Consider the following 27,955-nt stretch of genomic DNA (forward strand, 5'->3'; position numbering starts at 1 on the left):
GTTCTTCCCGTGATGGACCCAACGGTAATCCAGTATCTTGGCAGGTGTGAGGGTAATGTTTCCATCTTCCATAAATGTTGGGAGGTCGTTGCTAATTTTGGTTGGATCTCCCATGGACTTCTTAAGCAAGGAAATGTGAAAAACTGGGTGGAGACAAGCTGTCTTGGGTAGGTCCAGTTGGTAGGCAACATTGCCTATCTTCTCAATTATCTTGAACGGCCCAAAGTAGCGAGGAGAGAGCTTATGCCAGGCCCTTTTTTCTACTGAGGATTGTCGCTTGAGGTAGACGTAGTCCCCCACTTGAAAGTCGACAGCCCTATGTTTTTTGTCGTACTGCTTCTTCATGAGTTGTTGGGCCTTGGGTAAGTTCTCCTTCAGGAGGCTGAGCACCTCATCTCCTGCCAACAACTGGGCTTCGACTTCTGCTACTACGGTTGAACCCATTTCATACGGAAGGATGTGTGGTGGTTCCCTTCCAAACCCTGTTGCCGTCTAGAATGTAGTGTTGTACCAGTATTCGACCCATGGGAGCCACTTCGTCCAATGTTTGGGCTTGGAACCCACAAAACAACGTAGGTAAGTTTCCAAGCATCTATTCAGCACTTCAGTTTGTCCGTCAGACTGAGGGTGATAACTAGTAGATAGATGAAGCATTGCCCCCTGTAAACGGAAATATTCCTTCCAGAACTGACTGAGGAAGGCTGGATCCCGATTTGAGATGATCGATTTGGGGGTACTGTGGAGTCTTGTCACTTCTTTGGTAAAGGCTTCAGCTACTGAAGCTATGGTGTAGGGATGTGATAGGGCAATGAAGTGCCCATACTTAGAGAGCCTGTCGACCAGCACCATGATCACCGTCTTGCCCCCAGAGGGTAGAAGGCCAGTGATGAAGTCCAAGGATATATCTTCCCAAATCTGAGATGGAATTGGGAGAGGTTGCAGGAGCCCAGGAGGGGATTGGGCCGAGTACTTTTGTTGCTGGCATACTGTACACTGTGCTACGTGTTGCTCTACTGCCTTCTTCATATTGGGCCAATAAAAATGTGATGAGAGCCTCTTATAAGTCCGAAAAAATACCTGAATGTCCTCCTAACACCGAGTCATGATAGAGCTCTAGCAAGGTCTTCTGATGCGCTGAAGCAGGAGAGAAAACAAATCTCCCTTTAAAAAACAAGTCTGGTCCCTTCAAGGTGTACCCCGGTGTAGAGGTGGGGTCTTGCAAATAGCTTTGCCGCACCTTTTCAAGGCTGGGGTTGTTTCTGGCCTCCTCTCGTAAAGCTTCAAATAGAGGGTAATGGGGCTGAGAGTGTACTAACAGCGACAACTCAGCCTTCCGTGACAATGCATCCACAGCGACAACTTCATTACCCACTTTTGCTGATCTGGGGTGAGGGATTTTTGGTCCAGTATAAACTTCAAGCTTCTCTAATCAGTTCGGATTATGAACCTTCCACCTAACAAGTATGGTCGCCATTTATGGACTGCCAGCACTATTGCCATAAGCTCCTTTGTATATGTTGATTGGTTTTGGGCTCTAGTGGAGAGGTCCTTGCTGAAATAAGATAAGGGCCTTCCATTTTGCATGAGCACCGCTCCAACCCCCACACCTGATGCATCACATTCAACCACAAAGGTCTCTTCGAAATTTGGTAAGGTTAGGACTGGTGGGCTGGTCATGGCCTGCTTGAGGGAATCAAAAGCCTTCTGGGCCTGCTTCGTCCAAACGAAGCAGTCTTTTTTGAGAAGCCCAGTTAGTGGGGCTGCTAGTGACCCATAATTGCATATGAACCTCCGATAATAGCCAGTAAGGCCCAAAAACCCGCACAGGGCTATGACTGTCTTTGGCGTGGGAGAGTCCTGTAAAAATTATTTTTTTCTGGGTCAGCCATGACCCTTCCAGCTGCAACCACATGGCCCAAATAATGGACTTCAGTCTGCCCAAAAACACACTTAGAAAGTTTGGCAAACAGTTGGTGCTGTTTCAGCAAGCTCAATGTTTGTTCCAAGTGTTGGAGGTGTGAATCCCAATCCTTGTTGTATGCTAGGATGTCATCAAAGAAGACCAAAATAAAACGCCGGAGGTAGGGCTTGAAGACATCATTCATGATGGCCTGAAAGGTAGAAGGGGCGTTGGACAGCCCAAACGGCATAACTAGGAACTCATAGTGTCCATCATGGGTTCTGAAGACTGTTTTGTATATATCTTCAGGGTGGACCCGGACTTGGTGATAGCCGGACCGGAGGTCCATTTTGGAGAAATACTTGGCTTGCCCCAGCTCATCTAATAGCTCATCCACAACCGGGATCGGGAACTTATCCTTGACTATGATATGGTTCAGGGCCCAATAATCTACACAAAAATGCCAGGACCCATCTTTCTTTTTAACAAGGAGTACTGGGGACGAGAACGAGCTTGTACTAGGCTGTATCCATCCCTTGTGCAGGAGCTCCTTCATGAGCCTCTCAATCTCAGTCTTTTGGAAGTGCGGGTATCTGTAGGGCCGCACGTTGGTAGGGGCTTCCCCTGGAGTTAGGGGTATGCGGTGGTCTTGGAACCGATTTGGAGGAAGCTGGTCTGGGTCTCTAAAGACTTCTGGGAATTGGGCCCATCTGCATCAGCAGCAAGTGTTCCTTCCCAAACCCCCCTTTTATCATGGAGTGTAGACCTTCCACTAGTGGGCCAGGTATCTCCTGACCTTGCAGATGGCAGCGGAGCCCATCGCAATAGAAGTCCATGGTCATATGTCCCCAATCACAAAGGACCGGGCCCAGTTGGCTCAGCCATTATACACTTAACACTACATCTGCCCCACTGAAATCCAATGGATGCAGGTCCACGATGAAAGTGTGGTCTTGGATTACCAGCTTTTCGTTTTTACAAATACTTTCACATTCAACGAGGTTACCATCCGCCACTCTAACAGCAAATGGAGAAGTGTAGAGAACTGTCATACCTAGTTGGCGAGCCAATACTTGTGTGACAAAATTCAGAGTGCTCCCGCTGTCTATGAGAACTGATACCCGATGGCCTCTGAGCTTCCCTTCAACACTCATAGATTTGGGGGATGCCAACCCTGTCAAAGCTAGCTGAGAGATCTCGGGGTTGTCGTATTGAGTACTGTCTGGTTCCCTTTCCTCCTCAGCTAGTTCCTCATCATCTCCCCTCCAGTCTCTTCCCATTGCAGCAAGAACATCCTCTGGGTTTTGCATCGGTGACCAGGCCCAAATTTCTCATCACAATTGTAGCACAGGCCCTTCTCACACCGGGCCTGCATTTCAGCCCAGGAGAGGCGTTTGAAGGGGACTGGGCTCTTAGTTGGCGGTGTGGGTACTTGGGTGGGCTGAGTGGTTTCCCCAACAGGTCAGATGGGTTCTGTCATGGGCCTAGGAAGAAGTCCATCTTGACGGTCAAGCCGCTCCTCTTGCAACCTTGCCAGACCTGCAGCTGTAGACAGAGAAGTGGGCTGAGGGGCCTTCACTTCTACCTTGATGTCGTCTCTCAATCCTCTGACAAAGCAACCGACCAGCGCCTTCTCCGGCCACCCATATACTTTGGTGGCTAGTCATTCAAACTCAACTTGGTTGTCTCGTACTGTTCCCGTCTGTTTTACCCTGGATAGCATCTCGTCGTAGTCATTGTACCCAGTAGGACCAAATCGTATGCACAACGCCACCGTGAACTCTTGCCATGAAATTTGGGGACGGGATCGTCTGAACCACTGAAACCACAACATCACCTCCCCTTCCAGATGGAAAGAAGCGATGGTCACACGCTGGAGTCCCTATACATCATGATATTCTAAGTACTTCTCGGCCTTGAAGATCCAAGGAATCGGATCTCCTCCGTAGAACGTCGGGAAGTCCAGTTTGGTGATTCTTCCTGGAACCTAGTTTCCCCTCCTGCTGCTACCCCAGCTAGATTCTTCATTGTCACTATCTCAGCCTGCGGTGGGAGTACCTTTCTCCTTCTGAGATGCGATCACCGACATGGCTTCCTTGATCTCCTTGAGCCCCGTGACCACCTAGTGGAGATCGACTTCGATCTTGTCCACCCTCTCGTCTAGAGTCACCAATCGTGTGTTGGTCATCTTCGACCGTTCAAGTTGGCCAACCACGCTCTAATACCAATTGATGAGTTGCTGCTCACCTCAGAAGTCTCTTTGAGGGAGACCCTTCCTCCTACACAGAAATGAAGAGAAGAGAGAGAGAGAGAGAGAAAGAATGAGTGAGTGAGTGAGTGAGAGAGAAGTGTGGATTCAATTGCATGTTCATTAATTCAGCCAACCCATATTTATAATGGTTTTGGGTTACAAAATATCTCAACAAACTCTGTGCTCTAACGAACTCATGTAGAGAGACCAGCTGACGTGTTGCTTGTTGCAGTTAGGTGCTGAAACAGCTTGCGTGTGTTCTTCCTCAGGTAAGTGCGAGTGAGCGGAGGCATGGGCCTCTAGGTTGGGTCTAGGCCTTGGTTCCCAACACACACCTCTATTGAAACCACTCTCTCCCATATAAAGTGTTTGTTTACCTCAATGTGCTTAGTTCTATCATGCTGAATTGGGTTGTGAGCAATGTTAATAGCAGCTTGGTTATCACAATACAACATCAGTGGCTCGTCACATGAAACACCCATCTCATTAAGGAGAGATCTAAGCCATAACAACTCAGAAACACCATAGGCCATAGCTCTATACTCTGGCTCAGCTGAAGATCTAGCGACCACTAACTGCTTTTTGCTTCTCCAGGAAACAATATTTCCAGCTACCATAGCACAATATCCTGATGTGGATCTCCTATCATCCACATTTCCTGCCCAATCAGCATCTATATATGCTTCTACCTTCATGTGTCCATGTTTTGCAAATAATGTACCCTTCCCGGAAGTTCTCTTAGGGTAGCATAACACCCTTTTTGCAACAGCCATATGTGTCTCTGGGAGCATGCATGGACTGGCTAATGGCACTCACAACATATGAAATGTCTGAACGAGTCATACATAGATAAAGAAGCTTTTCCAGTAATCTCTGAAACACTCCTCTGTCAGCTAAAAGTTCTCCATCATTAGCTGAGAGTTAATGATTCACATCAATAGGGGTAGAGGCCGGTTTAGCACCAAGTTTTCCAATCTCAATAAGAAGGTTGATATAATTCAGATATAGTGTCCTTACAATTTTAGATAATAATAATAATAATAATAAGAGAAGAGAAAACTGTTCTAGTTGAACTAGAGAGAAAAATCTCTTTTCTCTAGTCAGCCAAACTTTATTTGTACCTTTCTAAACAAATCAGAATTACTCTTATGCCCTCACTTAAGTGAGAGACACATCAGCCAACTTAAGATCTACTCATAATTACATTTAACATATAACTTAATGTAAAATGCCTATACTACCTTTCTACAACCGACTCTAACAAAGGTCTAGCACTTCCATTGAGAAACAAAGATACCTTCCTTGGACCTAGCAACCTCAATGCCCAAAAAATACTGCAACTCCCCTAAATCTTTAATTTCAAATTCAGAACTGAGAAACTTCTTGAGATGACTAACTTCTTTTGTATTACTACCAGTAACCACAATATCATCTACATAAACTATTAAGGAATGTTACCAGAGTGCCTTTTCTCTTAACAAAGAAGGTATGATCTGATTGAGTCTGAGTGTATCCAAACTGAACAAAAGCAGCCCTAAACCTATCAAACCAAGCACGTGGAGATTGTTTTAGGCCATAAAGTGATTTTTTCAATCTACACACCTTACCCTGCATTTCCTTGCCATGTATACCAAGAGGAAGGGACATATATACCTCTTCAATGAGATCACCATTCACAGAAACTTCAATTTCTGTATTTTTTTAGACGTTTGTTTGTGTTCATTCTCTGCTTAGATGTATTTTTTTAGATGTTTGTGTTCATTCTCTGTTTAGTACAAATGAAAGTGATTGCAGGTATAAGTTTAACTTTCGTGTTCATTCTCTATTTAATTTCCGATTAGATGTTTACAGAGGTCAATCATAGCTCACGGCTAAGGATAAAAGAACTCTCATCGAAGTCATCTTAGCAACTAGAGAAAATGTCTCAATATAATCTATCCCATATACCTAGGTATATCCCTTGGAAACAAGCCAAGCCTTATACCTCTCAATTGACCCATCTGCACGATACTTGATAGTGAAAACCCACTTGCACCCAACAAGTTCCTTCCCAGCTGGCAAGTCAACAATATCCCAGGTATTGTTTTTATGAAAGGCTTTTGTTTTAGTACTCATAGCATCCCTCCAATCCGGTGTGGCTAAGGCTTCTGAAACAAACTTTGGGATGGATTAAGAGGAAATAGAGCTAGAAAGGCATAGTAGAATGGGGACAAGAAATTGTATGAAAGGTTTTTGGAAATACAATGAGTTGTGCGTTTCCTCTTACCTTTTTGCAAAGCAATGGGTAGGTCAAGGTCTGGAAACGAGGGTGTTGGTAGAGGAGGTGGTGGACATGTCCTATCTTTGGTAATTGAGAGCGCCTGAGTCTCAACTGGAGGTGTGGGATTAACTTGTGTTTGCTTTAGCCTTTGCTGCTGGTACCACCTTTGGAGAATAGGATGAGTGGAAACAATTGGAGGACTAGCAGGAGGTGAGGGAGGAGTAGGAATGGAAGACCTCAAAGGAGAGGATCCCTCCACGGGAATGGGGGTAACTGTGGAGGGCTCAACACAAGACTCAACTAGAGTTGGCAAAGGAAGGGATAAAGAAAACAACTCGAGAGATCTCTCCCCCTCAGAAAGATGGCTATAAAAGGAACTGACTCTGCAAAGGTGACATCCATGGAAACAAACCAAGTGCCACTAATGGGATCAAAACAACAATACCCTTTCTATGTAGAGGCATAACCAAGGACGATACACTTCTAAGCCTTGGGGTCAAACTTGCGTCTTTTGGAACTGGGAATGTGGACATAACAAGTGCAACCAAAGACCATAAGAGAAATAGAGAAAATCTCAACATCAGGAAAAATGACTCCACAAGGAGATTTTAACCCCAAGACTTGAGAAGGCATGCGATTAATAAGGTAAGTAGTTGTTAAAACTACATCACCCCAAAACTTCACAGGAACATGGGTAGCAAAAAGAATGCTCCTTGCAAATTCTACAATGTGTCAGTTTTTCCTCTCCGCTACTCCATTTTGTTGTGGAGTGTGGGCACAAGAACTCTGATGAATAACCCCAAACTTCTCAAGATAGAAGGTAAGGTCCTTCTCAAAATATTCTTTAGCATTGTCTGACCGGAATATTTTGATGCAGTTATTAAACTAAGTGAGTATGTGTTCATGGAACTGTTGCACAAGTTTAGACACTTCAGCCCAAGAGTGCATAAGGTAAATCTAAGTATATCGTGAAAAATCATCAATAAACAGGATGAAATATTTATACCAACCCATACGTGGTAAATGGTAAGGCCCCCACACATCAGAGTGAACAATATTAAAAGGAATAGTTGATCTTTTATTACTTGAAGGATAAGTGCTCTTACAATGCTTTGAGAACTCACAAGACTCGCAATGAAGACTCGATAGACTAATTCCTTTAAATAACTTTGGAAACAATTGACTCAATAAAGAAAAGGACAAATGACCCAAACGACTATGACATAACATAATACGACTAATGGACTCTGAAACAAATGCAGTTCTCTTAGGTTGTACTTGGCTCTGCTCAGGTTTGTTTAACAAATAGATCCCATTCGCCTCATGGCCACTCCCAATCACCTTTTGAGACTCCATGTCCTAAAAAACAATATGAAAGAAAAAAGGTCATACTACAATTCAGGAATTTAGTCAAATTACTAACTGAAAGCAAATTGGTATTAGGTTTAGGTACATGAAGAACAGATGATAAGGTCAAGGCATTAGAGGTCTTAACGTCTCCCTTTCCCATGATAGGGGCTAGGGAGCCATCAGCAAGGGATATCTTATCCCGACCAGAAAGAAGTTGGTAAGAGGTGAATAAGTGTGAAACATTGGTCATATGGTCAGAAGCACCAGAATCAATTATCCAAGGGGTTTTATGAGTACCTGAGATAGAAGCATGATGTGCAGTGACACAAATACTTGAGTGAGCATATGCAGAGGAAGGAACAATCTCTTATGGAGCTATGGCATTGGACTCCAAGTGGCTGATGATTCGGCCATGCTTCTCATATTCAGCCCTGGTGACTGCAAGTCGTTCTCCCACTGACTTCTCTCCACCCTGTCCTTGTTCACCTTGTAAAGAGGTGGCTATATTTGCATTTCCACCATTTCCAGTTTCAACCCTTTTCCCACCATTTTCTTTCTTGAATCTGGTAGGAACGAGCTCTGGATGCAGCTTCCAACATGTGTCTTTAGTGTGTTTAAGCTTCTTGCAGTATTCATAGATAACATCTTTCTTCCCAGTGCTAACCTTCAGCTTCATCCCCGCATTAGCATAGTGATCAACTTATGACTCAACAGACTGAACCTGTCTTCTGCTCTCCTCACTGCTCACCATAGCATATGCCTGAGACAAAGTCACATCATCCTTTGCTAAAACATTCTACCTCACAATATCATACTCCAAGTAGAGTCCGGTGAGGAACTCAAAAACCCAATTTCTTTCCACCAACCTCCTATATGTTTCTGCATCCTTTGTACAACCCCAAACAACAGTTTTCATCATATCAATCTCTTGCCAAAGAGATTTCAGCATAGAGAAGTAGGCTGCTAAGGGCTTCTCCCCCTGTCTAGGATTATTCACATCATGCTTCAATTTGTAGGCCCGAGCAACATTAAGCTTTTGGGAATAGGTCTTTGTGACACTATCCCACACTTCTTTTGCAGTTTCCACCCACAGGTAATGCTAACTAATGTGTGGTTCCATAGAATTCACTAACCAACCCACTACTGTGTAGTTTTCCTACATCCACCTTTCATAGGTAGAATCGTCCTCCTCCGGTTTCTTCTTGCTCCCGGTAATATAGCCCCATTTTCCTCTACTACACACATGTATCTTAATAGATTGAGACCAAGTTAAATAATTGGTCCCATCTAGCTTCACAATAGTCACAACCCCAAAACGATTCTCCACTGACCCCCCATGTCCAAACCCGAAATCTGTGGAATATTTAGTCTCTCCTCTAGTTTGCTCCATTGAGTAAACGGATGCAAACGAAAATCAAATTAGGGTTTTACTAGGCTAGATTTACTGTTCTAAGCAAAGAACAACCTCCCAACCCCCCAAAATTAGGGTTTCACAGGGTCCTGTGGGATGGGGAGAAAAAAGAAAAACGTCAACCACCCCTTCCAAAGGTTCCAGAATTCAATCCAACCAAAACCACCCCTAATAGAAATCAAAAGGCTTACCTTTGATCCCCAAGCGCCTGGTTCAAACTGTCTCTACGACCTATAACAAGGTTTCTCTAGTTATCTAGGGTTTTCGGGAAAAATCTCCAAGAACCTGCCCTGGGCTTCAACTAAGGATGAAAAACCTCCACAAAACTCTCCAAAAACCTTCCTAACTGGGCTGTATAAGTAGTTGAGTGATTAATCAATCAGTTCTCCATACACACTATGAATGGGAAAAGAAAGGAGAAAAAAGTCGAAAGTGAGAACCCACTCTGATACCAAGTTGAAAATTACACCTACAGTAATTCAGATAATGCAAAAAAAAAAGAAGAAAAGAGAGAAAGAGAAGGAAGAAGAAAAGAAATTTCAGCAATAGGTTGTGGAAGAAGAAAAGAAGGGAAAAGATAAAAGAAGAATCCGAACCTCTCTCTCTAGCCCCCTTTCATCTCTTTTATTATAATTCTAAGTCTGAGTACAATTACTTGGATCCCTTAATGGGGCAGTCAGCACTAAAGAAATAATTAAAGAAGATAAAAGAAGGCCTATAACTAAAAAGCATAACTTTTAAACACTACTTAAAAGAAATAAAGAACACCAGTGCCCATTCGGCCCATTCTCACTACACCAACAAAGTTGATAAGCCAACAAATCTACTTGGTTAAAAGGCCATTACATAATATTGGTCTTGGCAATTTAGGATCTTGGCCTGGGAGGGATAGAGTGGATGCAAATCTAACCTCTGGTATTTTTTGCACAAAGTGGCTACTCTCACTCTATAATCCATGTTATTATGCTTGTTAACCCATGTTTATCAAATCTTTAATGCCTACACAGTTCAGTTCTCATATAATTGGGATAAAAAAGGTCATCACCCAATGTTGGTCATACGTGTTCAAAACGTTTGTGCTTGTAAAAGATGATACTATAGAAATAGTATTGTTATAAGTACATAAATATAAAGACATACAAGTCTTATGCATCTATCTAAATATATATATATATATATGCCGACATGGACCAATCAATATCCATATACATATACATGAATATATAGGAAAAAAATCAAGAAAACCAAGTATTGTAAATAATATTTGAAACAATAATGTATATAAATTAATTATATAATACTGTTGCCGTCCTTTTAATGCTAATACAGCACTGCCATCCAACGTTGCAACATTTGCAAAAAGGCAGTGTTCCTTCAGTCTGTAATATGAAGGACTTTTCTCTTGCAATGGTGAAATAGGAGCAGTGCAGCATGGTCAAAACTTTACCACCTTGGCCTAGAGTCATACTAGAGAGGAGTGAGGAAACACTTAAGGGGCTGTGGATATACTGTTGTTTAGGTTATAATAAAAACAGAAAAGCTACACAGAGTGGCAAAAGCCAAACTACCCATCAAGGCATGGTCCAAAACCAGTTCATCCCATGTGAAAGTCCAAACGCCATTTGGGTAGCATTATATATGTATCTTCAAGTATTAATTTCTAGTTTAACTTGCACTGAAATCACATTTAACATATCAGTAGCATTGTCCACACAAGATAACTAAAGTAAATGGTTATACACAGTGTGAAATACATATACAACACATCTAGACATGCTGTATGTCTAAAAACTTAATTTATCATTCCTTGTTACCAGAAATTCCCAAGATATATACAAATTCCCCACATCTACAATTCCACTTGTATCAAGTCAATTGTCTATAACAATTTATGATCTATAAATTTATTTTCTGATAACTAGGTTTTTTTTCATATTAGCAAGATCTGGAGAACTGTCTATGCAAATCCAAATCACAACATCTCACACCATCCATTTGTACGACAGCAAATTATTAAATATTTTAAGATTGCAGATTGTTGAAGAATATAGATAACCTATACCACTAGGACAATACCGTTATATACCATATGCTATATATCTTTCCTTACCTTCATATGATACTTTCTTTACCTGGCAACCATTAATAAAACATTCTCATAATTCACTCATCAGATGTAAATAAAACTGATATGCCACCAGTTGTGACAAATAATTATCGAAACCAGGATGGATATCAAACAGAAAAGCAGATGGCAGACCAAACTGATTATGTGCATAAAACTGGATTGAACTAATGATATTAATAAGTAAATAAAATTTAAATATGTATCTCTTTCCTCTCAAGATATTTACCTCTGGGATAGGACTTTTAACTTCCATAATCCTTTTCCCCCACTCCCTCTCTTCCTCTCTTCACTCTCTCCCTCCACCTCTTTCAACTTTTCCCGTCCACTCTTCCAATCCCTCCCTCAACTTCATAATCCCAACCTTCCATTTTTCTTGCAACTTCTTCCCTCATAAAAATCAGTTGGATGGCTAAGTTACAACCAAACAATTGAACATGCTGCATGTTTTAAGTGTTGGATGAATTCAATCAAGATAAAGGAATGAACCAGATTTTGAATGAACTCATCTAATAGGAGAGTTGAGAATTCCTAGGTTTCCGATTTCAAAATGCTGGACTAATCTCAGTTGGTTAACCATAATAAATGCAAAACCAGACCAAGAATGTCCTATAAAGATTCAAGTTGCTTTTGAAAAGAAATCAGGCATCACCAACAATAGGGGTGCAAGTCAGGTTTCCTGAGTTGAAGAATTTTAACTACATCAGGCTTGAACCCATTCAAAATTTAAAAAATGCTTAACCCAACTAGACCCAAGTTGCACTTCTACGTCCTAATAAATTTAAAAACGTCTTACAGGGATATTCCAAGTAGACAAGACTTACTTGTGCATATTTACCCAACTTACTCCAGGCTTCATCATAGAAATGACTGTATTGTGAGCCTTAAGTACAGCCTGCAAGTCACAAGTCCTTTTACTAACAAAAACAAGAAACTTCTAATGATGAGAAACTAGAAGATATTTATCCAATTAGTAAATAAGTACAAATAGAGGAAATGCCAGAAAGACTATTGGAATTTGGTAACTACTTTAGAATAAGGTACTTACATTATAAATTAGAAGCTGATCACTTGTAAAATTTCCATTAACCTGCACCAGATTGCAAATAAGTGCATTATTAGAACAATAAACTAAAAAGAGACAGTTCAATAGCTATGTTTTGCAATTGCCAAAAGAACTAAAAAAAAGATAAGAAAAAAACTACATTCCAAACTGTGGCACAAAGCATGGCAATTCTAAGAGAAAGACTTCATTTAAGATACTAAGGCTTTTTTTTTCTTTCTATTTTCCTTTTCCCGAAATAATATTAGAATAGTTGCAATCTCCAGAGTGGAAACACAATGCTTGAAAGTAGAATTAGAAAAGTAACAAGCAAGGGAGGGCGATGTGCTTTAAGATGCAAGGAAAATTTACAATTAATATAAGTACAATCTTGTGTACTTACCACCTAGTTTTTATCTTCTTGTATTAAAAAAATGCAGAATGCAACATGGTTGGAAAATGGAATAGCCTGAGGGATTTCAAAAAAAAAAAATGTAATTAGGGTATTTACCCCATAGTAATACAACCTTCCCTCATCTATCACAGAGACAGAGATGTGTGTGCTTATGCAGTTGTTTGTTTGTGCAAGCTTAATTTACCATCCATGAAAAGGAAATTTACTAGTAGCCACCAAGTTCTTTACCCAGGAACTCCAAGCAACATGTAAAATCATTAGAACTCCATGGCCCCAATGTGATTGAAAACTAAGTTTTTTTCTCCTTTGATTGGTAACCAGACATTTTATTAATATGCGGGAAAAGAATGGCATATAATACAAATTTCCCAAGCATCATTCATGACCAAATTGTCCTTAATGATGAAAATGTTTCCTGGGACTCCCTTTCTCAATACTCAATACCCATTAAACTCATCCATTAGTTCACCACAAATAGAAATAACCCCAGTTTTTTAACTCTAGCATGAAACTTTTTTTATAAGTAATCAATAACTGAAGCCATTACAAGCATCCCTTAGAGAGACACTAGATGCTACCTCCCAAGAAAAAAAGAAGTTACATATTACATTTGAGCCCAATACAAATGGTTTCTATTCACCCTTTGCGTAGCTAAAGCATCAGTCATCATATTAGCCAATCTTCTTACCCATTATATCCCCATGTTCATATTTCTAGTGAGCCATTTAAATTTCTTCATTTCTCCTCTGTAGCCCACTGGGCCCAAGAGCAAAGCAATAATATTTTTTTTTTGAAAAAGGTAAGGTAATTTTATTAAGATATGAAAATAGGATACAAATAGGCCCCTTTTAAGAGAAACTAGGACCGAAACCCAGATTACATTACAATGGGCTCCAAACTCCCTGGTTTGGAAACCTTTAACAGATGCAGTCCAAGACACCACTTTGCCAAAAGAATTAGAAATGAGGTTGTCTACTTCCTTAGCCTTGTTCTGAAACACTCTATTGTTTCTCTCCGCCCAGATGGTGCTGATCGCTGCTGTAGGAATTGATCTCCATACACTTTTGGCCAACTTGGAAAGCCTTAAACAATCCCAGCACCATAGCAGATCCAACACTGACTTTGGCATGGCCCAGGATAATCCCATGGAAGAAAGATAGTGATTCAATAAAGACATCAAAACAGAACAGTGGAGGAACAAATGATTATTGTCCTCTTCCTGCTGACTGCATAACACAATGTAAAACTTGAATCTGCAATCCTCTCCTCACCAGGCTTTTCTTAGTAAGGCATCTATCCAAAGGCAGCACCCCAGACAAGAGCATTTACTTAGGTAGGGGCTGCTGCATTCCAGATGGTAGCAGCTGGAAATTCAGGTCTGTTACCTCCTTCCAAATTTCTGGCAAAGGACCTCACTGAAAATGATCCGTCTGTACTCCAGATCCAGCTCCAACTATCTTCTTCCAGCAGGTTTATGATCTGATTGGATATCAGCTCAAACAGCTCCCTCACTTGATTAATTTCCCAATCCTGGAAGTTTCTTCTGAATGAGGGGCTCCAAGATGGAGTTGTTTACAACTTCATAGCACTCGACCACCAAAGCTTCCTGATTGTCAGCCAGGAGGTACAACTGAGGAAACAACTCTGTCAAAGACCTTTCTGAACACCCTTTGTCTTTCCAGAGTTTTCAATGCTGACCATTTCCCACCTTCAGAACCAGACTCCTATTCAGCAAAGGATACAAATCCATGATCTTCTTCCAAAGGGAGCACCCTAGGGAATTAACACTAGAGCTAGTTATCCAATCACCTCTGTCAGTGTCATATTTAGCTGCAACCAATTTCCTCCACTAGCTATCCTTCTCTGTCCCAAACCTCCAGATCCATTTTCCAAGGAGGGCTTTATTAAATATTTTCAGCTTTCTAATCCTCAGACCCCCTTTGCCTTTGGGAGAACAAATTTGGTCACAACTGACCAAGTGAATTCTTTTTTCCTCATCCCAACCTTTCCATAAAAAATCTCTCTGGAGGGGCCTGGGTTACCTCCTATATTTCAAATTACCCCTCGTATTCCAAAGGGGCCTGGGTTACCTTGACTGCTTCCATCAAAATTAACTCCACATATCCTTCAGAAAGCGGCAACCACTCATTTTCTTTTGATAATTGAAGTTAGATTTCATTAAATCTGAAAATATAATCATTACAAGCATCCCTTAGAGAGGCACAAGATGCTACCTCTCTATAAACAAAACAGAAAAATTACAAGTGAGCCCAAAACAAAGATTGTCTATTCACCCCTTCACCCCTTGCTTGGCTAGAGTATCAGCTAACCCATTTGCTGATCTCCTCACCCATTGTATCCTCAAATTCATATTCTTGGTGATCCATAAGAACCTTTTTAATTCATCCCTGTAGCACCAAATCACAGATTCTGGATCCTTTAACAAACCCACCACCAATTTTGAGTACCCTTCAATCACCAAATTGGTTATGTTCAGCTCATTTGCAAATTGTGCTCCTTGAAAGGCTGCAAGCAATTCTGCCTTGAGAGAATCCCCATACCCCAGTGGACCAGAAAACAAGGCTATTAATTTGTCTTCCATGTCTCTCACAACCCCTCCTATACCAGCAGGTCCTGGAAGTGGCAACCACACTGAGTTACCTTTTCCTTCTCAAACAAGCTTCTAGCCACCACCTCCCAATTTCTCCATATATCATCAAAAGAAACTGTAAAAAGGCGTCCATGGTTCTAATCCAGTGATTACCCTGGACAACACACAATCTCTAACCTCTTCTTTGCTGCCTTCATGCATCTCCACATAATTCTTCTCCTTTTAATAATACTCTTTTTTCTTAGAAAGCTTAGTTTCATGAAAAGCTATTCATTGGAGAAGTAGGGCCCAACCAAATGGCCTTTGACCAGGAAGAAAGGAGAATTAAGAGCCACGGCCTTGAAAAAACACGAACAAGAAAAAAGGCATCTGAGACCACTGAGACCAAAGAACAAACTTTCCTATCCATCATAGATTGGATAAAAACATCGGTAAGGCAGTGTGCAAGAGAACTAGCCTTAAGATGATGCACTCCTTGGCAACCATGTAGCAGAAAACTCAAGTTGATGGTTAATGATAAGAAGAGAGCAAATTGAATTGGATTATATACTCACAGGGAATGAACATGTTATGTCAGAACCATAAAAATGATACTCAGCTCCCATATCTAGCAGTGCCATATCTCCATCGTTTAAGGTCTGCAAAGAAGCTATGAGAAATTTAAAATCACAGACCAATATCACAAATGTACTAACTTATTAGGAATTTCTACAATAAAATGAAATCTGAACTCAACCATTACCTTCCAACAAACTAAAAAACACAAGAAAAAATGTTAGTAACAATGGATCAAGTAAGGTACTTCTATTAGCACTAAATGAAAGTTCAACAAACAAACAAACAACACTCTCAATGAACAATGAGAAAGGATATTAATAATGCAGGCATTGTTAAAAGCAAAAAATGGAATTTCTCAAAGCATTTGTTTTCGAGTCCATAAAGGAAAAAACTTTGTTATTTCCAAGGAGTGATTAATTCCACATGATTTGCAGAATTCATTTGTGTCACTGTCACTCCACTGAATGTATATAATAAGTTTATCTCACCCAGAAAAGAAAAAGCAATTACAATTGAGTGCAGGATAGCTCCATTTACCCTTGCTTGGCCAAAAAAGTGTCAGCCAAGCCATTTGCCAACCTGGGTACCCACTGATAGCTTATCAACATACTCCACTGAATATTTTAGCTGCTTAGAATTAAATACTTGATTTTTTTGTCAATAGCAATAAAGATTATCGAGGATATTTCTTGATGAAATGGTAACAATTTGAGCTGAAAAGCGAAAAACATAGGATTGTTATGCCAGCAAATAGACAAGAGCTGATTTAGAGGGGTCAGAGTGAGGAAGGACAGGATGATCTTTCACAAATTTAACTTGCTTATTATATTATCATTCTTTTTAGGGGCCATTACTTGATGTAATGATACAATCTCAGGCTCGCATGCATGAGAATGCAGGTTCAAGTCTGAGGATGACCACCTTGTGCGGAAAAATAAAATGCCAAAGGTTAGGATCATACCCAGTCTACCCCTCCCAAGACCCCAGAGAACTGGGAACGACATTGAGTAATGGCCTTATTAATATCACCTTTCTTTTAAAGAAATAATAACAAATGAAAAACTGAAACAACTGAGTTAAAAGTTTGTCTATATTAGCTGGACAACTGGAAGGCATTAATTCTGAAATATTTTAAAACGATGCTTCTAGGAAAAAAATGGAAAGAAAATCAATGCTTAAGGAGTCAAATACAACAAATAGCAAAACCTTTTTTAAAAGGGACATCCTCGCTCTTTGGTATTGATTCCACCAAATATTTAACAGTAAACAAGTTCAAGAATGAAGAAAATATGAAACATAACATCTAACATACCCTATCATTTGGAGCAGCTGCATGACCATAATGGAGAACAGCACTGCAAATAAAAAGTAAAATTACTTCAAAATTGATAGCAATTATGGTTGAGATTGGAGACGTAAACATGCTTCTATTTCATTCGCCAGTCCACTCCTTTTTTATGTTTATCTATAGTTCAGGATATCTTCATCAAAGTGCATTTTGGCTACTTTTTATTATCTCAAGTATCTGTCAAATCTAGCAATAAAATGCCGTAGAAGATGAGTCACTTCTGTCATTATAGCTTAGAAATTGCTGTTTTGTTCTTTTTACCAGATGTCAGTGAATTGAGCCAGGTGGCATCCACTTGAGATTCAGCAGCACTCTCCATCTGGATAGTATCCAAATAATACTGGATTTTTTTCAATATCCAAATAACACTAAATACTTTTCCCAAAAGAATAGATGTTAAGATTTTCAAGAAAGAAAACAAACAAATGACAAATTCAAGTATTGTTCATAATATAATAATAATAATAGAAAGGCAAGGGATGAATGACAAGGTAAAGAGGGAAAGGTGATGTTTTGTTTGTGTAGACCCAGTCACAAGCTGCATATTTCCACAACTGTCGTGTATGTTATTTAGTAAGTTTGTGATGTGTACGTACTTGTGCACCTGTAAATGCGTCTGTGGATGATAAATAAAAAAAAAAAAAAAAGTACAAGAAAAAATCCTCACCTATTATCACCAGTAGCACAAATGCATGTGTATGAACAATGCCTACAACCACCATACATGTAAATGTGGTGAAGAAATATGCTTTCCAACTGATATTCTTTCATGTCCACTCTTGCTTTCCTCATAACCTAATCAAAATGCATGAAAGAAATCATAATCAGAGCTTAATCTTTGTCATAATTTTTTCCTTCTGTCCTGCATAATTATCAGTAAGGTGCCATTTGAGAACAGCTGCAGTGACTTAATGAGTTATTGCTTTGTCTTTCAGTAAAATAAGTTATTAAGGAGGTCGCAAGCTCCGTAATGTCTCAAACTTTGCAATCAAATATTTAGCTTTTTAATTATTTCATCCACTAAAATACAAAGCAATAAGTCATTTAGTTCATCTACTTCAGCTGTTACAGAATGGCCCCCAAGTCAAATAAACAATATGGTAAAGAAAATTCATGAAATAACAGAAACTAAACATAGACGTAGGTATATACTGTGGAATATAGGTAATATAAATATGTATTTGGTTGAATAGAGCAGGAGCAGCTGAACCTATATATCCAGTGTTTTAAAAGCAAGAGGCACAAGAAAAGCACGGTAGCCTTCTGGTGCCAAGGCAAAAGATGGGCATGTGCCTAGACAAAACAAGGCGCTGATTTAAAAATAACAAATAAAAACATCAATATATAAAAATATGGAACATTGAATTTTAAAAGAAACTAAATGTTTTAAAAAGCTTATTATCAAAATACATAAGCATAACATATAAAACAAAAGTAAAATTGAAGCAAAAAAAATGTGGATCATACCAAACAAAGTGTTTCAAGCATTTAACAATTCAAGCAGGTGAAATTCTCAACATGTTTGTTTATCTCCTAGTTGCATTACTTCAAGTAGTTAGTGTGATGTTAGACATCTTGTGTTCCTAATCTTAGGAGGTCAGGGCCTTAACAGTGATGTTTCTTCAATGCCCCTTGAGATAAATCTAAACAAGCCCATCTAGGGGGTTTGGACTTTGGAGGTACCAACATGGGACAAATGGATCATAACATTCCACCATGCTCCGAAGTCCCAGCACCCACGCAGGCTGGCTTTGCACTAGTCCACCTAGTCCCGGCCAAACACTGCAATACCGACGTCACCACCTGAACTTGTGCTTTTGTGGTAAGCCTTTTTGTGCACTTTATTTGGTCCCGGTTCTCTTATCTCTTTGGTTGCAGGTGGACACCTCCCCCAGATGTGGTAAGCCTCTTTTTCAGGCAACCGAAGAGGTATGGTAGATTTATGTGGAGAGCCACAAGAGCAGCTATACACTGGTCGGTTTGGGAAGAAAGAAACAACAAGATCTTTAAAGGAGTGGAGAAATCCAAGGAGAAAACTGTAGAAAGAATAACCATTATGACTACTATCCACTATTTGAAAACTCTAGATTTGTTTAAGGATTTCTCAGCGGAGGACATGTTTAGGAATTGGGGAGTGGTGGCAGCTGCAACATCCACAAAACCTATTGTGCAAGAACTGTGGTCCCCACCAACACAACAAAGAATAAAGTTGAACTTTGATAGGAGCTCTAGGGGTAACCTGGGGCCTTCAGGTATAGGGGGAGTATTCAGAGATGGAGATGGGAGAATTGTTGCTATGTTTTCTGGGCCAATAGAGGTGGATGACTCATTGAGAGCAAAGGTGATGACTCTACTTCAAGGTGTAAAATATGCCAAACAATTGGGGTTACACCAAGTTGAGATAGAAGGAGACTCTAAATTGTTAATGGACTGGCTGCAAACAGGCAAGTTAGGAGCATGGATGTATTGACAGCCCATATGGGAAATCCTCAAAATAACAAGGGAGATTGGTGCACGCTTCAAGTGGATAAGAAGATCAGCTAATGGTCTGGCTAATACCTTAGCCAAACAAGGGAATGTGAGGGAAAGTTTGTTCTGGGCAGTTTTGTAATTCAGATTACTTGGGCTCAACACCTGTTTTAGGGGTTGACAATTGCATTTTAATTTTGTAGTAATGAAATTACCATTTCCAATAAAAAAAAAGCAATATAGAAGTTAGTAGACCATTACTAAAATGTGAAACACATAAGAATTTATAAAAAAAAAAAAACCAAAAAAGTGAACTTATAAAAGGGGCTACGGCTGGGCCCAGGCCTATGCCTTAGAATGTGCCTTGCCTGTGCATCTAGGTGTGCTAATTGTGTCAATGTGTCTCTCGTGACTATAAGGAGCATTTGTGTCTGTAGAGAACATTGATGTGGGCCCCACAGCTGTGGTCCCACTCTGTCTGTAGGGTAGAATGTATCTAGTCACAGCTGTGGTTATTTTGCTATTCTGTTATTTCTAGTTTCAGTTTTATATTGTTTGTTATCTGTTAGCAGTTATGATGTAAACACCAAGGGCAGATATGTCCTTTCATGTAACTAGCATAACATATATATTAACTTAAAGTGGTAGCGGCAGAATATTGACATTCTGTTCTTCTCCTCAAAATCTGTGTTCTACTGCTCTTTCACCACTCTTTCTTCTACTTCTTCACTTTTCTTCTCATCGAACCTGCAATCTCTTAGTGGTCAAGACTGACTAGCAGTCTTGAAAACCTACATGGTATCAGAGCCAAGTTAGGGTTTTTCATGTGAGTCTAATACCAGCCAACCACATGAGAAATCCCTAGGACTGAAAGCTGAAAAGGAGGAGTTCACAGACTGATTCTTGGAGATCGCCAGAGGTGCTAGCAGCTGTTGGAAACTTGCTAGGGTTGCAGAGTGTTGGTGGTCAGGAAGGATCAGAGAAGACTAGGGTTCAGGTAACCCTAGAAGGCAGTGAACTATTTTTTCCTTGTAAGTTGTTTACTTTTTAAGAGAAGTTCTATCAGAGAAGATAGGTTGGACCTATCTGGAGGGGAAGGCCGAACCATTCTTGTTCTTTCTCTCTTCAATTCACTAGGGTTTTACTGCAAACCCTGGCCGAACTGTGTTTCTCTCTACTCTAGGGTTTGAAAGTGATCTGCGGCAAGGCCTAGTGTTTGACTGAACCCTGTGATCTACCTAGAGCTACTCTTAAGTTTATTGGTAGGTCCGACCAGATTCTAGGGTTTCTTATTAACCCTACTGCAAGCTCATCTATACAGTTTGGACTGTGCAACTGAGTTGCTTCCTTTCAGGACTGATTAAAACCCTACTGCAAGCTCATCTATATAGTTTGGACTGTGCGACTGAATTGCTTCCTTTCAGGACTGATTAAAACCCTAACTTTCCCTAGCATATCAGTTCTTTTTAAGGCTGTTCTCAAAGTTCTAAGGGAGTTAGAGATCTACAAACAGCTACTGCTGTGTTGGCTAGTTGGCTTCAGATCAGAATTATTTCGGTTTTGTGCACATACACTGAGAATACATATCAGGCCTATAGTGTTTTGATTGTGATTGGTGATTCAAGTGCTGTTTTGAGACTTGACAGAAATGGAGTCTAAAATTCAGGCAGAAGGCAGTCTTGGGAACATCAGTTATGGTGGTATTTCTGAGATGGGTGGTCAGATTACGACCGTAAAGTTTGATGGATCAAACTATTTGGAATGGGCCCAATCAGCCATGATGGCTATTGATGGAAGAGGTAAATTAGGGTACCTCCTAGGAGATATGAAAGAACCTTCCAAGGGAAACCCGACATATACCAAGTGGATGCAAGAAAACTACTTGGTTATGACACGGCTGTGTAATTCTATGCAGCCTCATATTAGCCGGAATTATTTGTGGGCAAAGACAGCTAAGGAGATATGGGATGTTATGAAAGAAACTTACTCCCAACCCCTTAATGTTGCCAGAGCATATGAATTGAAATGTGAAGTGAACACCCTTAAACAAGGAGAGAAACCGGTGTCGGTCTACTTCTCTACCTTGAAGTCCCTGTGGCACGAGATTGATCACTTAGAGACTCTTGAGTGGGAGAGTCCCAGAGATGCTCAGACCCATAGAAAGCACATCGAGACAAACAGAGTGTTTGAGTTCCTGACGGGACTGAACTCAGAATATGATATTATGAGGCAGCAGATTTTGACTAGAGACAGTGTGACTCTCTCTCAGGCTTACTCATTTGTACACAGTGAAGAGACCAAAAGGAAGGTTATGATGCAACCCACATCAGCCTTTGTAGCGGCTACACCAAAATCAGGGGGTGATTCAGAGAAGGACAGGAGGAAGGAAGACAAGAAGGATGTAGTATGTGAACATTGTAAGAAACCCAAACATACAAAAGAGACATGTTGGAAACTGCATCCCCACTTGGTTCCTGCGAAGTTAAGAAACAAGAAGGGCACTGCTCATGTAGCCATGAACACTGATTCAGCATCCTAATCTGGCACAAAAGGAACATCTTTGGAGACCTTAGCTGCAGTTCGGGCTGCCCTAATACAGCTAGAAAAGGAAGTTGGAAATTCAGCTCAGCCACCGCAGCCTCCATCAGCCCCTGTCACATCTGCCTTCGCCCATTCAGGTACTCGAGCTTCAGCCTATCATGCCTCAGCTCCAAGTACTACTGAACCTTGTTGGGTAATAGACTCAGGTGCATCTGATCACATGACTAGCTTGCCTTCATTGTTTACTACTTACCATTTGTCTTCTGGTAGGGATAAGGTATCTATTGTTGATGGCTCCCTGGTTCCTATTTCTAGGAAGGGTGACATCAAGCTTTCAGATACTATCTCCCTATCATCTGTTTTGCATGTTCCTAAGCTTGATACTAACCTTCTTTCAGTCAGTAGTATTACCAAGCATATGAACTGCTCAGTAACCTTCTTCCCTGACCGATGTGCTTTTCAGGACTTGGAGACGCAGAAGGTGATTGGGACTAGCCGTGAGACGAATGGGATCTATCTGCTCGGGGAGCGGTTCCGTCAGAGAGAGTCAGTAGAGAAGTTGTCTTTGTTTCTCAGAGTGTGAGTCCAGTTATGCTTTGGCATAACCGATTAGGTCATTTGTCTTTTCGATCTTTACAGAGTTTGTTTCCTACTTTATTTGAGTCTATTGAGTTGTCTCAGCTACAGTGTGAAAGTTGTGAGTTTGCTAAGCATTGTAGAAAGCCTTATTTATTGAGTAATAAAAGGAGTGATAATTCTTTTGATATTGTGCATATTGACGTTTGGGGGCCTTATCATATCCCTTCCATGGGTGGGTACAGATACTTTTTGTTATTTGTTGATGACCATACCCGTTTTTCTTGGGTTTATCTCATGCGTTCACGAGATGAGGTACCTTCCCTAACCCAAAATTTTCACCAAATGATCCTAACCCAGTTTGATGCCAAGATCAAAGTTCTCAGATCTGATAACGCAAAGGAATACTTTGCTAAATCATTGACATCTTATCTTCTTCATCATGGGGTTATCCACCAGAGCTCTTGCCCTCATACACCTCAGCAAAATGGAGTTGCCGAGAGGAAGAATAGGCACATTTTGGAAGTGGCTAGAAGCCTCATGTTTACTTCCAATGTCCCTATTCGCTTTTGGGGGGATGCTATCCTCATGGCAGTATACCTTATTAATCGGGTCCCTTCCAGGGTCCTTGATATGTGATCTCCTTTTTCGCTTCTACACCCACGTGAGGACTTGTTTTCTATTCCCCTTTAGACATTCGGTTGCACTTGCTTTGTTCAGCTTCTCGGACCCCATCCCTCCAAGTTCGAACCCAAAGCCTCCAAATGCATCTTCCTTGGTTATGCACAAACTCAAAAGGGTTATTGTTGTTATGATCCTGTCTCCGGGAGGAAGTTTGTCTCCATGGATGTCACTTTCTTTGAGGGGACACCCTATTATCCTCGGGTTGCCCCTTAGGGGGAGAGTGGTGAGAGTGGGGGTTTGAGTTCTTGTCTTCAAGGGGAGAGCAGTGAGAGTGGGGCAGTTCCTTTACCAATTCCATTGGGTGATCAGAGCTGCAATGGTGAGGGTGGTCAGAGAGATCAGGAGTTGAGGGAAAGCTGCAATGGTGAGGGTGGTCAGAGGGATCAGGAGTTGAGGGTTTATCACAGGCGGTGCAGGCAGGTTGATCCTGATCATCAGCAGTCCAGACCAGCTCCAATCTCATCTGCAGCTCCAGGTCCAGATACTTCAGTCCCAGAGCCCACAGAGACTACCCCTACAGATGATCTTGACCTTCCAATTGCAGTCCGTAAAGGGAAACGACATTGTACCACATCCACAGCCCACTGTATTTCCCATTTTTTATCCTATGATCGCCTATCTCCTACCTACAGGTCCTACCTTAGCTCCATTTCCAATGTCCCTATTCCAAGAACAGTGCAAGAAGCCCTATCCGTCCCTGAATGAAAAGATGCAATGCAAGTTGAGATGGATGCCCTGTTAAAAAACAACACCTGGGAGGTAGTTGATTTGCCAAAAGGAAAGAAACCAGTTGGATGCATATGGGTATTTACGGTGAAGCATAATGCAGATGGATCTATTGAGACGTATAAAGCTCGGTTAGTTGCAAGAGGGTTTACACAGACTTATGGCATAGATTACTTGGAGACATTTGCACCGGTAGCCAAGATGACTACTATTCGAGTTCTATTGTCCCTTGCAGCAAGTCACACTTGGCCTTTATGCCAAATGGACGTGAAAAATGCCTTTCTGAATGGAGATCTGCAGGAAGAAGTTTACATGCGATTGCCTCCTGAATTCTATGATGCAGAAATAGGTAAGAAGGTCTGCCGGCTCAACAAGGCTTTGTATGGTTTGAAACAGTCCTTAGGGCTTGGTTCGATAGATTCAGACTAGCACTTGTGAAGTTTGGATATGTACAGGCCCAGCCAGATCATACCCTATTCATCAAGAGGGTGGAGTCCTCTTTAACATTACTGGCCGTATATGTTGATGATATTGTGGTCACAGGGAATGATAGCCATGAGATTGAGTCTCTTAAACAGCTTCTTCACCAAGAATTTGAGGTGAAGGACCTTGGTGTACTCCGGTATTTTTTGGGTATTGAGGTTGCTAGATCCAAACAGGGGATCTTTATATCTCAGAGGAAATATGTCCTAGACCTGTTGGCAGAAACTAGAAAGTTAGGTGTCAAGCCTGCAGATACACCAATTGAACAGAATCACAGGATTAGTGCCGAGAGTGGGGAGCTTCTTGATAACAAAGTTATGTTCCAGCAACTGGTAGGAAAGCTCCTATATCTCTGCCTCACTCGGCCAGATATTACTTATGCTGTTAGTGTTGTCAGCCAGTACATGCATTCTCCTAGAACCACACATCTTCTTGCGGCAGAAAGAATCTTAGCCTACTTGAAGAGATGCCCAGGTAGGGGTATACTTTTCAAGAACAACAATCACATGAAGGTGGAGGTCTATACTGATGCAGATTGGGCTGGGAGTGTTGATGACAGAAGGTTTACCTCAGGATATTGTGCCCTTGTGGGAGGAAACCTTGTCTCCTGGAGAAGTAAGAAACAAAGTGTTGTCTCCCGGTCAAGTGCTGAAGCAGAATACAGGTCCATGGCCAATGGAGTAGCTGAAATCCTATGGCTAAGATCTCTACTTGAGGAGTTGGGTATTGAGTATGAGAAGCCCCTGATGTTGTACTGTGATAATCAAGCCGCCATTAATATAGCACATAATCCAGTACAGCATGACAGAACCAAACACATTGAAGTTGACCGCCATTTTGTGCGAGAGAGGGTCTCATCTCAAGAAATATGCCTCCCTTACATCACATCCAGTATGCAACTAGCAGACATCTTCACTAAAGCCGTATCAAGAAAGAAGCTAGAGGCGGATCTATCCAAGTTGGGAATGATGAACATATACTCCCAACTTGAGGGGGAGTGTAGAGAACATTGATGTGGGCCCCACAGCTGTGGTCCCACTCTGTCCGTAGGGTAGAATGTATCTAGTCACAGCTGTGGTTATTTTGCTATTCTGTTATTTCTAGTTTCAGTTTTATATTGTTTGTTATTTGTTAGCAGTTATGATGTAAACACCAAGGGCAGATATGTCCTTTCATGTAACTAGCATAACCTATATATATTAACTTAAAGTGGCGGCGGCAGAATATTGACATTCTGTTCTTCTCCTCAAAATCTGTGTTCTACTGCTCTTTCACCACTCTTTCTTCTACTTCTTCACTTTTCTTCTCATCGAACCTGAAATCTCTTAGTGGTCAAGACTGACTAGCAGTGTTGAAAACCTACAGTGTCCTAGGGTGTCAGTTCATATCATAGGCTTGCAAGTCTATTTGGACAATTTTCTTGGTTCTATTTTTGAAGAAGAAGAAGAAGAAGAATAAAATATAAAATTTTATTTAAAAACAAAAACAGTTACAAGATGTTCAAGTGTCAAGATAACACCCTAAATCAAAGCAAGCAGACATCAGAAACTTCACTTCAAACTGAACTGATTCACATTACAATTTTGAATCTCTAAAGTGTCCCAAATATTATCAGCAAAGTCTAAAGGTCTAGTTTGCTCACATTCTGGAAGAAACATGACCCAGCTTGTGATGAGTGCCAACTGAGGCCACAATCTCTTCAGTGCTTCTTTCCCTTCCTTCAAATAGCCTCCTGTTCCTTTCCCCCCACAGAGTCCAGCATACTGCAAAAGGGATGCAGCTCCAAACAATTTTAGCTCTCAAACTTCCTCTAAACTTTGGCCATGAGGAAAAGATCTCTGATGAAGAAGATGGTTGAAAGATGGGCATCCCAAAAAGGAAACAATAAAACTCCAAATGAAATTTTCTAAGTGGCATGAAAAAAACAAATGGTGTACAGTTTCCTCATCTGACTTGCACATGTAGCAGACTAGCAGTAGCTAGCCAAGCAAAATCCCCTACTTTTTAGATGATCTCATCCATTTCTCTTGGAGACTGATTTTCTATTCGAGGTGTTACTGAATTTTCTGTTGTGTGTGTGAGAGAGAGAAAGAGAGGTATGATTAGAAGGTTACCTCCATATATTCTTGTATTTTCCATTATTTGTGATAATGGAACTTTTATAGCTCTCCCTCATGGATATGGACAGCCAAGCTGAACCACATTAATTCTGGTCTCTCCTTTTCTTGCAAGTTTCTAAAAATTTCACATCTGATGGTGGGTTTTGTATGGGTAAAAGAAGGGTTTTGGGTGATGAAGAATAAGGATAGAAAAGGAGGTAGACAACTTGCTGCCTACCAAAAAACTGAGAATGAAAATAGGAGAGAGGGGAAGAGAGTCTTGCCATTAGGGTAAACAACAAAGAGATATATCACTTAGAAGAACAAGTGAGAGAGAGAGAGAGGGGAAAAAGAAACAATTCCTGGCAACAAGCAGAATTCACTAAACCAAATTTTATTTATTCAAATCAACTTTTCTTTAATTCCAATTACAATGACAATTTATAGACTCAACATATGAACTAAGATGTCCCTTTACAGATTTCAACTCTTTTTTTGTAATAAATAAAAAGGAATTTTATTGACAAAGAAAAAAGGTACAAAGAGAGGTGAGACAATATCACCCTCAAAAAAGAAAAAGGCAATCAAAACAAACCGTTGCAGAAACCTTCCCTGAAGTTTGTAAATTGCAATCACCCCTCCCCCCTTAACTTTTTGACACAGTTGCAAGTAAACCCCCTCTGTTAGAAATCTCTGACCAAGAGGCATGAAAATGTCCAGAATACCCATGAAGTTACTATTGAGGTTGGTTTCTATAGAAAAAACAATACAAACTTTATGAACAACAACATAAAAAAAAAAGAGTTTAAAGTTGCAAATTTACCTTTGAGCAATGACATGAAGGGAAATTTTGGAAAATAGATTGGAAGGGTTTGGGGTAGCAATTTATATGAAGAGAAAAATTGGAAAATAAATGTCAGTCAAAAGTAATTGCATGGGTATTTTGGTCATTTCATGCCTCTTGTTAGAGGATTCTAAGAGAGGGGGTTTATTTAAAACTGTGTCAGAAAGTTCAGGGGGAGGTGATTGCAATTAACAAACTTTAGGGGAGGTTTCAGCAATGGTCCAAAAATTCAAGGGAGGTTTCAGCAATGGTCCAAAAATTC

At 40.7% G+C, this 27,955-nt stretch overlaps 1 protein-coding gene across 2 annotated transcripts in view; it reads right to left on the minus strand.

Moving 5' to 3' along the window:
- Positions 1–27,955, minus strand: part of LOC104600769 (Metallopeptidase M24 family protein) — a 68,949-nt gene that overhangs the window by 12,970 nt on the left and 28,024 nt on the right. For both annotated transcript variants that reach the window (XM_010263905.3, XM_010263904.3), the window contains exons 7-11: positions 17,939–18,066; positions 17,236–17,278; positions 15,920–16,003; positions 12,346–12,387; positions 12,122–12,192 (exon numbers count right to left, since the gene is read on the minus strand). In XM_010263905.3, coding sequence (XP_010262207.1) covers positions 12,122–12,192; positions 12,346–12,387; positions 15,920–16,003; positions 17,236–17,278; positions 17,939–18,066 — 368 coding nt within the window. The remainder of the gene's footprint in view (positions 1–12,121; positions 12,193–12,345; positions 12,388–15,919; positions 16,004–17,235; positions 17,279–17,938; positions 18,067–27,955) is intronic.

Source organism: Nelumbo nucifera, chromosome 8 (genome assembly GCF_055504915.1).
Source record: "Nelumbo nucifera cultivar China Antique chromosome 8, China Antique-T2T, whole genome shotgun sequence".
Taxonomy (NCBI): Eukaryota; Viridiplantae; Streptophyta; class Magnoliopsida; order Proteales; family Nelumbonaceae; genus Nelumbo; species Nelumbo nucifera.